This window comes from Phoenix dactylifera, chromosome 3 (genome assembly GCF_051530095.1).
Source record: "Phoenix dactylifera cultivar Ajwa chromosome 3, Ajwa_hap1_PhDact_Kaust_v1.1, whole genome shotgun sequence".
Taxonomy (NCBI): Eukaryota; Viridiplantae; Streptophyta; class Magnoliopsida; order Arecales; family Arecaceae; genus Phoenix; species Phoenix dactylifera.
Genome location: NC_143192.1, coordinates 40,439,153 through 40,452,210, shown reverse-complemented (window position 1 = coordinate 40,452,210; position 13,058 = coordinate 40,439,153). Strand labels below are relative to the sequence as shown.

Here is a 13,058-nt window from a genome sequence, read left to right as displayed (position 1 = left end):
CCAACAGAAACACACATAGAAAGAACAATACAAGAGCATAATGCATTACCTTGTTGCTTCAGGCCGGTCGGTCGACGCAGGTCTCCGGACAGGAGGGATACCGCTCGATCGAGTCTTGAGGGCTGCTCGGATGGTGCCGGAGAGGAGGGAGAAGGAGGAGATCCTCGGGCGGAGGCGAAGCTAGAGAATCAATTAAAAAAGGAAAAATACTCACGAAAACACGAACAAGAGGAGGCGGAGAAGGAGTAGAACAAGCGAGAAGGAGGGAGAGGAGAGAGGAGGAGAAAACTACCTCGGGCGGAGCGGGTTGGAGTCGGTCGGTCGACGTGGAGGAGGAGAGGAGATAGGAGTCGGACGATCCGCGCCGGAGAGGAGGAAGACGAAGGCCGCTGGGTTCGGGGGCTTCGGTGCCGGAGAGGAGGAGAAAGAGGGGGCTCGAGAGTAGATAGTGCAAGTATGCGGGCTCGGGGTCGGCCGCCGGGTTTTAAGGGGCCTTCGGCGACGCTTATAAGCGTCGTTTTAGCGTTTCGATTAACCACGCTTATACGCGTCGTCTTAGGCCAGCAACAACGACGCTTTAAAGCGTCGTTTGGCTTCAGTCTACGACGACGCTTTTAAGCGTCGTCTAATCCTTCAAATTGCCAACGCTCACTAAAAGCGTCGGCAAAAAGTGCAGGAGTAGAATTTACCGATGCTTTTCCCTAGCGTCGGCTTTTTCCCCTTTTACTGTAGTGTATAATATTCAAGGGGGAGTGGGATCTTACTAGTGCTCTTATCCACCCTTCTGTTTTAGGCTGCATGTCATAAATTATGGTCTAATTCTTTTAGTACTGACATAAAAATTAGGAACAAAAAAAGGTAAAATGTGTGATTAAGGAGTCCGAATTTGCCTAGAAGCATTGTCAGATCGTAAGAATATCAAGGTCCAATGGAACACTCAGAAGTCAAACATACAACTAAACCATGTACAAGACGAAGATACAATTAGAAATTAATGAGCAAGATTTGAATGTTGTTCAACGGCACTCTAAGTCTCCAGTGCTCGTAAACAAACTTATTCTTTCCAAAACACAGAGGAAGCCATGAAACATATTCCAATAGTTCATCATAGGCGAGATCATCATAGGATAAGAGAGAACAATAAACAAGGATGAAAAAAAAAAGGAACGAAAGCAGTCCTATTTCTTCTTATTTAATAGGTTATGGACTTTTGTTAAAAGCATTGCATTTCTTTCTGATCTCCCCAGCACTCCCCACAAGAACTTCAATGCTCCCCATCTTCACCATAGCATCAGCAAACTTCCTTTGGAACCCTTCTCCATCCGACGCCAAACCTGAAACAATCCGTGCTGTGGAATTATCCAATGCTAGCACTTGGTCTATTTTCAGCACCCCTTTGTTTGCTACTATCTGTTTATAATATTGAGCATCAAACTTGAACGACGTGCTCTGATCCAAAAATGCTGCAGGGTCCTTCTCCAATGGCTTCGGTGTCGGCCCGCAAGTTTGGATGAGCTTAGCTCTCAAGCTCGGATCCATGGTGGGGTCGGGAGCGCCGGTCCCCTGGAAATCGGAGAGCCGGTCGCGAAAGAAGGTGCAATGGGCCACTCCCACAGTGTGTCCGCCCAAGAGAACAACCATGTCTTCCAGTGCGAGACCTTTGGCTGTGAAGAACTGGAGTGCTTGAGGGACAGGGAGCTGCGGACCGGGTAGCCTGACCTCATCGGGGTTCGACACGAGCCCATCCCGCCTCCCTGTGGGCACGGCATAGTTCAGGCCGCCAGCTACGGCGACGGCATCTCTAGTTGCAAGGGTTACTACATCAGCACATGATACAGTGGATGGGCATGCTGCCTCCAGCCTTGATTTAGCTTCATCGATGATCTCGAATCCACGGACCGTGAGGTTTGGCCCGGCGGACCTCTCAGATGGCTTCTTCTTCGTCGTCTTTATTAAAATCGACGCATCGCAGCCCTATAGAGAGAACATATATAGTTAGAAGGGAGCAAACAAATTAAATTGAGCTAAAACGTTTGCATGCATTCATGTTAGCATGTTGCACTAAGGCCGACAAATCTACCGTAGCTTGAACTCCATGCAACGCACATTAAGATCGAGGGCTAACTAGAAATGTTCGATGTGAGGTTGCTCACCCTGACGAAACAATCATGGAAATGCATGCGAAGGAATGCAGCAGTGATGGAGGGGTCATTGCGGAAGTTCTCTGCCACCACGGCGCGGACGATGGATTCAGCTTGAGGGCAAGAGGAGTTGTAGAAGCCAACTCGGAGATCAGCAGAGACTAAAGCAATGGCAAGGAGGAGGAGGAGGAGGAGGAGGAGGAGGAAGAGAGGCTTCATTTCCTCCAAGAAAATGAATCGATAGTATGGACTCTCTGATTGGTTACTTGTAGAGGTGCCGCTGAGATGGAAACATATAGAGGCGGGGGAAGGAGAGTGAAATGGAACTGAAATGGCTTTGGGAACTTAAATGGAATAACTTGGGATTGGGGTTCTTTCGTCTGATTGCTACATTAAATACAAGGCACGGTAAGAAGAGAATAGTTGACTTGGGTAGTGGTGCATCATTTTTCAGGGTAAATTAAAAGTTTCCCTCTGCCTTCCCGAGGCTGCTTCTTCGAAGTCTCCCTTTACGTTCCATGGCTTTGTGTTCGTACTTGTACATGAATGCATGATTGGGTAATGGCCGTCCTTGGTGCTAAAGATATAACTAAAATTAGATGTATATAAGTACTTCCTCTTTGAAAATTAGTTGCATGGATCTCTGCATATGTGCCATTTATGGGGTACGTAACGTACGTTGGTGGGTCGGCTGGTTGCCGACTTTGACATGGGGTAGGAGGGGAACATCAAGTGGCCTAACTTGAGCAATCAGGATCTTCTGCAGTGCAGTATCTACACCACCATAGAGTGCCGTACACCGATAGATAGTCGCCTTCAGAAAATGAACAGCCATCAAATAATACGCTCGTATCATGAATTATCTTGTACGACGGCTAACCATCCTTTAGTGAGGGTCATTCATAGCTGCACAGCATTCTACAAAAGTACGTGGCTATCCATCTCTTAATAAAGGTCATTAATGGCTGCACAGCATTCGGTGCTCTAGTTTAAGACCGCTTCTTGACTCTTGATCAAGCTGTAGAGCGACAAAGATGGACGTTAAAGGAAACAATAGGGTTCATAAAGAATTTAAAATGTTACGGTCGTGGTCGTGTGGAAGTTGCGGAAGATGGTATCAAGTCGAGGCATTAGTTAAGTAATAGATGCCCGCAAAAGATGGTTTGCACGCGTCATTTCATAATTGTTATGACCGTCTCCGAGGTTCACAAGCGACCATGCCGTCCCCACCCCCACAAGTTTGATTGAAAACAGATTTTGGTTATTATCAATCACACGAATCGATGATTAACTATACAAAAATTATCAAAAGAATAAAGTCAATTTCTTAGATTCAAGAAGGTTCTGAAAGAGATGATCTACTGGTTTAGTTTGTACCAGTTTGCATTTTGATCTGATCACTTGATGATCCATATCTAATTTATAATTGAAATAGGTTATCTCTTTTATTCCTAAGACTTTGGTTGAATGAAATTGGATTATATGAAAATCAAGTCTAGATTAGAAGTGGATGGGTCGATCCATTTGCAGTCCTTGATTCCCTGAATATATTTGCACCACTTGCATTGTTGGTATCTCTGATGAATAATAAAAAAGAGCAGGCTAGTTGAAATCTCTCATTAATGAAAATAATGATTGTCCTATTATAGTTTACTGCCTAAACTATACAAGAATCCAGGATTAGTAGAACTAACTGTGATGGGCATCTATAAACCATTCTAGATACAACTGGACTACAAAACTATCAGCAATCATTCAACCAAAAAGAAAAAAAGAGTGTAAAATACAAATATCAAACATTTCAAAGATCCTTTAACATTTTGTGGTAACAAGATGGACGATTTTCAACAACTATGATTGCATGGTAAACCTATAAGTTGATGGTCACATCCCGATCACGACCTGTGCACCTTTAAACAAAAATTACCTAATTCAGGGAGCTTGCAAATCATGAGCCAAATATAATCGAATCAAATTCTTCATATATAGCAAGCATGAAATTCATAAAAAGATTAAATGGATTTCATTCTATCATTAAAATAGCCTCGCAGTTAAAATTTAAAGGGCAACCATGACGAACAATATATTGTCAGTTGACATAAGAATTACCACACACATCACAAACAAGAACTTTGGTTTTTCCTGGTTGTGAGATACCAATACAAAATGAAAGCTAGTAATAGTTGACCATCCAAACTAGTAGCACTCAGCATAAAGCTTCACCTTGATTTTCGGTTGGCCTTTTTAGCCAGCTTTTTTCCCTGCATCGAAGGCTTTGTGCTCTCAGATACCGGCAATGGAGAACTTATTTGTTCAGCAGACCGCAGTTCCTCAGGCAGAATTGAATAATGGAACTTTTTGGCTGAACCAATGTGATTACATGACAGTTTGAGCACCTTTCGTCCTGTCATCCATTTTAGCAAGATCTTCATATGGGTTTTGCTATTCAGGCCATCAATGCCAGCTTCCTGTTGAAGTTAGAACAACCACAAGTCTTAGCTTTCTTAATTGTGACCAGAAAAGCATGTACATTTTTGTGGAACAGGTCACTAATCCAAAAGATGTGAATATTGAGGATATTTTAAAGCAAGCTTCCTCTTATCTCACATAATTTCATCATTAAGTGAATTTGAGGTCAAAACTCCTCCAAGTTGAACTCTTATATAATTTTAAAAAAGATTAACCATGTTATCTTGGAACTCTAAATGCCTCAAGATAACACCCAGAAGAATCTACCAGACCTAATGCAGATAGCATCATGCAGGAAATTAAATCATTAAAACATAAATAAATCAGATGGGATCCATTCTTTCGAAGTATTGTCATTATTATGACCTTGTTTTAACATGCATAACCGCATCACTTCTGCAAGTAACTGACCGACTTTATCAGGGTAGAAAAGGATAATGTTCACCTCATTGATATAGAAATTTGTTGTAGTGTGAGTCAGGCATCTGTCACAACATGGGCATAAAAAGTGACAGTAGATCATCACTAATTTTGTTTTCTTAACTCTAGTAATACAACAACGATAATTACATTTATGCTCAGAGCTCCCCTTTAACAGGATGGTACCATAATGTCTATTATATTACCTCCCACTCAAGCAGCTTCCAACTGAGATTTTTTTTTTTCTTTTGCTAAGATTTGTGAGCTTTCACCAATTTTCAAGCTAAGATATGAAAAAGCCACCAAGCCAACATCCCTCTTTGTCTATATTAAAATGTTCTGCCTCCATTTATACCACAAATATCCACAAATACTAACAAGAAGCAGTGTCATGGGCTTAATTTTGTGGATGCAAAACTTCGTGGAGGTAACCATTATTTGGATAAGGGTGATTATTCACCATAAAAGGGATTTGACAATATTCAGGGAGCTGAAAACTGAGATCCTGAAGTATTTTGAGCTCTCTGATCAAGGTGATACATTGCTCAAAAAATGACAACAAATCCTAAGTTTACATAGGGCAGCAAAAACGTCAATTATTCAATGGTATAGAGTATTGGTGCAGGTCCTGCATGAGTTGAGGATAAAGTGGAGCAGGTCTAACATTGTTGGACTTCTAGATAATCTAACATGGAATCAACTGCATATCCCACCATAGGGATGCATGAGATGCTCATGTAGCTGCCTATGAACTTCAACACTATCCAACTCTAACATTGTTATTACTTTGACAGCTAGCAAATGCCAAGCATCAGGACTTATAGCAAGATAACAAAATTTAGAACAACTTACAGCCAGATCTGAAAAAACAGAACTACTATCCCTGACATCTAGAGTAGGTAGTAGACAAGAACTCAAGCTACCATCCAGCACCTAGAACACTAAAATATTATCATCATGACCAACCTAAACCACACATTTCACTTTACTAGAGATGTGGTTTGACAGACATTGAACTGGTTGATCCTCAGAGATAGCATTCATCACTCATCTTGCCTCAGGATGCATGAGGGCACTTGCAAAAGCGTCTGAACATACACAATGACAGGATGTGCAATAAACACCATCTTGGACAATCAAGTAGTCGATGCATGTTGAACCTGCTTTCCTCCACCGTGAATGGTATTTGTTATTAATCCCAACTTAAATTAACATTTTAGGAAATTGCACACCCAAGAAGATGTTTACATTTAAAATTTGTTTCTTTCCAAAACCAGCTTATGACAGCCCTCGAAAATCAAATGAGGATGACCTATCTATAATTAGGGCAATGTGGACAATTGACAAAAAAATGGTAGAGCTACTTTTCCGCCTAAACCAAAGTAAACTATTCCACTATATAGCGTAGAGTAGTTTATTCTAGAGTAAATTGGGTTAGTAGTAAGTTAGGCCATTTATTTTCGGTTAACTCATTCCACAATAAAAAAACAGCCTTGAGGGTTTCTTTATTTGCAGGGAAATCTATAGAAAAAGAAAGAAAAAAGAAACCTTTTCCTTAGAAAAGAGATTTTTAATATTCCATGTCTTTGGTTTGCAAGAAAAGTTATGATTGAAGGAATATTGACTGTATAATTTAGAAAAGTTGAACTTTTTGTCTCTGCATTTTTTTTTAAACAAAGATTTCCACCAAATGCAGAAAATTTTCCATATTTTATGTTCATCCGGCAAAAAGCCAACCAAAAAAAGTCTTTTCCATGGGAAAATTAGTGTTCCATTCATTTCTTGCAACTAAATGAACCCTAAGCTCGCCGGCTGATATTGCATGTCCATATATTATTGTTTCGATGGTAATAGATTTGAAGCTCTAATACTCTCTTTAGATGAATAATTGACCCATCCGTTGCTCACATATTATTCAGATTTCCTTGCCCTTCCTAGGCAGTGTATCACCATAACTGGATAGCTAAAAATACCCTAATTATCAAATTTCTCCTCCAACTTTTGTCACCCCAAAATTTATGGTATTCCCTTTAGCAGTGAGTGCTTGGATGACCTACATCACAATTGGCTCCCTGAAGCCTATCTTCCTACAAAGTCAAACTCAACAAATTGTTTACTATTAGTAGTTGTACGTACATGGAGACAAGAAATTTATAGTAATGATGATATCCCTGAATAATGGAAACCTTTCAAAACAATTGCCTAACATTATTCATCTTTGCAGCTAGAACAGATTTAAAATGACAAAACCAGCGATCAAAACCATTATTTCAGGGTCATTGGTTAATAGATCATGAATGGAATAAAAACTATAAGTAGCATTACAGATGAATTGTGACAGCTATCTCGTTGCTCCAAAACTGGAAGCAGCATAATTTATCTATATAATGTCATCCCATTGACCATCGAAACTAGACTACTCAAAGAGTAAAAAATTGTTCACTAAACTATGAGAACATCCATCATTAACCACAACAAGATGAAAAGTATGCGAAAGCATAGCATACTTTACCTATGCAAATTAAACATGTAGGAGGACAAGATGAGACTCTGTATTATAAGGACCAAGAGAAATTGACAGTTATATCATAAAATAAAGGACAAGATGAGACTCTGTATTATAAGGATCAAGAGAAATTGACAGTTATATCATAAAATAAAAATTGTGAGTTATGCAAAGGAACTTACAGTTTCCCAAAACATTTACTTTACACAGATACATACAAAGATTAGCAATCAAGCTAACAAATTGAAGTATCACTAATTCCACATATAAAAAGTATTCATGTCTACAAATTAATAAATCAACATGGTAGAATTAGGCAAGCATACATTATCTTTTTCACTGCCCATTGAACAAAACAAAGAAGTTGGCCACAATTTAAGAAGGCACATTTTTTATTGAACATGTTTCCAAATGATTAGATCATCACCCACAGCTCATTTACCTAATAGCAAGGTTTGAATATTCAGTAGTTTCTGGCACATCAGCCTTGACTACAAGGAAATCTGTCCAATATCCTCTAGTCTATAAAGCAAACCAAAGATCTCAAATTATTCAAAGAATTTTCTTTTCCTGCTTCCCTAATGAAGTAATGATAAATTTGCTTTCTGATGTTTCTAAAAGATTTAGCAAACACATACGATTATTTTCAATTAATTTTAGAGCATATCTAGCATTTTCTTTGCCAAAATTATGATATAACATACAAAATGTGGTCAAAATACTGACCACATCAAGCCATATGTATTAAAATGATTTGGAGGTTTGACTTGCTCATGAAGACACTAATAGAGCAGTCACGTTTCCTTTTTGACCCAGGATAAGCATATACCTAGAGAACACTCGAAGAAAAATAATGTGGAGTTTTCTAACCTGATGATGTGAACTAAACCTTCAAAAATCTATATTCTGCATGGTATACATGATAGCAAACTGTAATCTCTTTGACGCTCTACTCCATCTGATCACAATGAAGAGTGGCTTAAAATCAAAGAAAGAGATATACATAGATTCTAAAATTCAAAGACAGGCTTGGGATCTGTATGAATTAAGAAGCTTGGGCTATATGGAGGGTCCAAGATCATAAAAATGTTGGTATATCTGCATACTAAACGCCAGAATCAATATATAAGTGAAAAATCATAAAAAATTGATCACAAAATTGACGGCTATTTAAGCTAGAGTGACAATAGCATCCATATGATGCCTATTTAAATTATTGCCACTCTGATTGCAAGAGATGGTTGGCTAAAGAAACTGCCTCTCTACTATAACTAACCTGAAGAAAGTTGGCCAGACCAATTGCCCCACAAAAATCATCATCACCCAATAAGCTACATCATACATACACACATGCCACATATAATTCCTCCTGAATAAGCCATAGAAAAATTAACGAGCTCCACACGCAAATGCTGACAACTAAAACTTTAAAAGCAAGAGTTTGTTCAAATTCAGTTCAGATCTGAAATGTTCACGCTGTATCCTTCTATCAATGGAAAAAAATACAGCTAAAAAAGTCAATTTGAGAGAACAACAATTTGAGGAAGTGGGAGAAATAGAGGAAAAAACAAATTTGAGAGGGACCTGGACATACAAGAATTACAGCAAAATCAGTTGATTCATACAGAGTAACCCATAAATCATACGAAAAAAGTAGATTATCACTCTTCATGGAACCCCATTTATTGACATGTAACAACAATAAAACAATTTTATTTAACATTAAAAGGACTAACAACTTACCTATATGAGCCTACAACATCAACTTACACAATTTGATTAGGAGCCCTAAACAACCTAAAATTCCACAATGATGATCCTAGTCACTTTCTTAACAAAAGGTTATCAAAGATTTCCAAAAATAATAAAATCATACCTGCACCCATAAGACTTAAATACAAGACCCCTTCGATTCAATAATACAGCATATCCACAGAAAGTAAACCTCACAAAAAGAAAAACAACCAAATCTAAACCTAAGTAACATCTATTGACATTTAGATTAGATGTAACCTTTTATATATAATGGCAGCTCCGAGTTTTGTCAGCTTTACATGCACTGTATTCACTATAAAATTAGTTTAACTACAAATTGCAAACTTTAACAACTACATGAAGCATAGTTTCAGACAACCACAAAATTAAATAAGTTGAAGTTACTTGAGTCAAAACTTCCTTTTGTTATGAGACTCATGAACAATTTAGGACTACATAAAAGAGGCAACCTTCCTGAAGACTTCTAATTTCAACCCACTTCCCCTCCCCCTGCCAACACCCCCCACCCCCCCACCCCCCGGCGGGCGCTCGAAAAAAAAAAAAAACCAAACCAAAAGAAAGGGAGAAAAAACTTGATTCCAGATCCCTTATACAAACACCAAGAAACCAAGCTTAAAGGCTAGCTGATGCCTTCTGTGAAAATCAAAATTAGCATAGTTACAAATATGCTCAACAGAATTTGAATCTCTCCCACATCACTTTCTAGGAGGAAAATGTTTGAGGGATTAATTTAAATGGCTGACCAACTTTTTTACAATTTTTTTCTATTTTTTGTTTTGCTTTTCGCTTAATTTTGGAGTCTTCTGAATAGAGAACTGCAGTTATTTCTCGTAGGAAAGAAAATCCTCATCATGCAATAGTAGACCTTCCTTGGGGAATTATAATTTTTTAAAAGCCTTTTTTGCAATTTTAACCTTTTTCTAGTATATAGATAATGTCCCATTTATATAGCTCTCTGTCTCCTGCTTTTCTCTGCTTTGGAGACTAGATACGAAACATAAGCTGTTTTGGTGATCAATTGGAGTCATTCAGGAAAAGAGGGGAAAATCACTATCTATTGGTTGACCTTCAATGGAGTGATACGGACTATACATAACATGTTTCATGATTTTGGATATGTCATATGTCAAAGATTTTGTTTTTCTTACATTATTCTACATCTCAATTTTTATGAATCTTGATAACAAGTTTTCTCCAATCAAATAACGGAACTGTGCGTGTAATTTCTGATTTGCATGCATACAGTTTTATTTCTATATCAAAAATAAATTTCATCTTTCCATAACAGTGGCCACATAAACAACTAAAGATCTTTCAATTCTGATGCGAAGCAAAATGAAGTCAACCATACACAAAATATGTCTTTCAATAAGGCATTCAGCTCCTTAAGTGCTTCAAAGAAAAGCAACAGAAAAATTTCAAAGAATCACATTGCCCAAACTACTAATTTCCACAACATAACAGAATTTGTCAAATGATAGCCCAAATTTAATTCTAATGTTGTTATTTTAGAGACCAAACAAACATGACCACAAAGAAAAAAGAAAGTTGAATACCTAAGAATGGTTGCCCTTGGGTTGCATATATGGGACTAGTTGATTGGAACGATATTCAAGAATATGTGAATCGAAATACTAAAAATGATTGAAGATCGAGCGGGCATTGTCCGAGGGCAGAAAGAAAATTCAACAATGATGCAACATGGCACATAAAAAAGATGTCGTGGCTAGGCGGGTGAAAGAATACACAAATATGTATATTTTGAGTATAGATAAGGCACGAATACACACTAAAAGCACCTTTTCTTGTTCCAATCAAGTGTCCTTGAAATAAGAATCCTAAACCAAAAGAAATATCATCCTCAAACAGTAAAAGGAAGCAAGAATTAGCTGATGAAAAGCCACAGCAAATGGCTGGCAACAACAGCTTCAAGGACAATTCGTCAAACACCTATTAGAATGACTCAAATCTTCTTAGCAGCCGATAAACAGCATGAATGAGAACCAACCAACTCTAATAAGTCCATGAACAAAATGAAAAATCTACAATTTTATCAATGCACTTACCACCATAAACCCAAGTCACAAACGTTCTTGGCGAAAAGGGGAAAAAGAGAACAAAAGAAAAAAAAAGAAAAAAAAAAAAAGCAAGAAGGGTAAGCAAGACAAACAAAGCCTACAGAGGTTTATAATACCTTCGCGTAGTCCCAAGTGTTGGAGACAGTGAGGGGGCCATGGTCCTTGAGGATATCGTAGAGGCCTTTAGAGATGGTCTTGGCCTCCTCCCTGGGCACCTTGGGGTTTATCCTCCGAAGATCCGGGCTGCGCTTCCGAGAGAAACACCGCACCAGAATCCGGCATGCCGCCGCCGCACCTCTACCAACGCCGCCGACGCCGCCGACGCCGCCGCCGCCGCCGTGGAACAGCATACTGCCCTCAGTTTCTCCGTTTCGCTCTTCCTCCCCGCACCGCTCGTCCTTTCTTGCCCTCTCACGGTGTACGTGAACTTCCCACCCGAAGCCCAATAAGCCTTAGCGCACGAAGCCGAGGGCCCATTCGGATGATGGCCTGGTTGGATGCAAAAGCCTTGACTTGGTGGGTCAAAGCTGGAAATGGCCAGGATCAGCTCAAAACAAAGTTTTGATAGCTAATCCCAAACTATTTGGGATGCAATCCATCTTATTAGGGTTTGGGGGGCTAGGACCGTGGGCTGCCTCCTGTTCGTGAAGCCCATTACCTAGGCCATTTCCATATGAAATAGTCAAATTGCCATCACATCTAGCCAACTAGTGTAAAAGAAGAGATTCTGTATTGGGAATAGGGCTAGTTTTCTTGCTGGTTCCCAATCTTACTTCAGATGAGGAGATAGGTATGACTCACAAGATCAGCGTGTTTTTTTTATAAGAGTTTGATCATTCGTAACATAACATGTCGAGTCTCGCAACTTAGACATGTAACACAATCCAGCTTGAGAATCTATGACAATTAAGAGAGGCCTTGATGTATGTTTCTCTTCAACCCTAAGTAAAATTTTAATGACGTATCTGCAATTAGACACGAATTATTCCCTGATGAATATGTAATTTGTATGTGTCGTGAAACTTATTTCAAGTAAGATAGTTACATGACCAATAAGAGCTTAGGCCAGCAAAACTCTCCCCATGGAGAAAGTCTTAAATTGGAGACTTTTATGATTTTTTTGAGAGAGACTTGTGATATGTAATTTTGTGAATTAGTAGAAACTAAATTCATAGCTAAAGATGGACATGATAATGGGGATGCATGCTTAAATATAAAATCATGGATCCAAAAGATGATGCAATTCTGATGGTGCTCAAGATTAAGCACTCATCAGTATAATTAGGTGGTGGCGGTCCGAAGAAAAGCCTAGATAGGTTGATTATATAGACTAATAGAATATTATTTTCTTAGAGTCTTGGATAGAGGAGTTTTGGATTCTCTGCGAAAGGACATACACCATTGTCCTGTCTCATATTGATGACACTATTTTAGCCAGGCATCCCGATAGTTACCCTCCATCTCTGTCCTCTTCTTCTTGCCTTTCATCTTTATATTTCACTTTTTCCTTTTTCCTTTTTTTTTCTTCCTTTCCTTCTTTTTATTTTCTTTTATTCTTTATTTCTTTCCTTTTCGATCTCTTTCTTCTCCCTTCTTTTCTTTCTGTCCTTTTTAATTCGTTCTTTTCTTCTTTCTTTTTTTTTCTTTTTTTCTTTTCTTCCTTTCCTT

At 38.8% G+C, this 13,058-nt stretch overlaps 2 protein-coding genes across 2 annotated transcripts; both read right to left on the bottom strand.

Annotated features, from left to right (window-relative positions):
- Nucleotides 1-957: 957 nt before the first annotated feature.
- Nucleotides 958-2,786, bottom strand: LOC103703530 (Peroxidase superfamily protein). Its single transcript, XM_008786409.6, has 2 exons — nucleotides 2,154-2,786; nucleotides 958-1,974 (listed from the first exon to the last, which is right to left on the bottom strand). The coding sequence occupies exons 1-2, from the start codon at nucleotides 2,358-2,360 to the stop codon at nucleotides 1,201-1,203; spliced, it is 981 nt and encodes a 326-aa protein (XP_008784631.2). The 5' UTR covers nucleotides 2,361-2,786; the 3' UTR covers nucleotides 958-1,200.
- Nucleotides 2,787-4,141: 1,355 nt separating this feature from the next.
- LOC103703531 (tumor necrosis factor receptor family protein) lies at nucleotides 4,142-11,822 on the bottom strand. Its single transcript, XM_008786410.6, has 2 exons — nucleotides 11,507-11,822; nucleotides 4,142-4,609 (listed from the first exon to the last, which is right to left on the bottom strand). The coding sequence occupies exons 1-2, from the start codon at nucleotides 11,738-11,740 to the stop codon at nucleotides 4,361-4,363; spliced, it is 483 nt and encodes a 160-aa protein (XP_008784632.2). The 5' UTR covers nucleotides 11,741-11,822; the 3' UTR covers nucleotides 4,142-4,360.
- Nucleotides 11,823-13,058: the final 1,236 nt, after the last annotated feature.

Excerpts from the sequence above, each read along its gene's own strand:
- LOC103703530 (XM_008786409.6), bottom strand. The coding sequence starts at position 2,360 with ATGAAGCCTCTCTTCCTCCTCCTCCTCCTCCTCCTCCTCCTCCTTGCC. Across the intron at positions 1,975-2,153 it reads TCCATGATTGTTTCGTCAGG|GGCTGCGATGCGTCGATTTT; the intron begins GTGAGCAACCTC and ends TTCTCTCTATAG.
- LOC103703531 (XM_008786410.6), bottom strand. The coding sequence starts at position 11,740 with ATGCTGTTCCACGGCGGCGGCGGCGGCGTCGGCGGCGTCGGCGGCGTT. Across the intron at positions 4,610-11,506 it reads ACACTTGGGACTACGCGAAG|GAAGCTGGCATTGATGGCCT; the intron begins GTATTATAAACC and ends TAACTTCAACAG.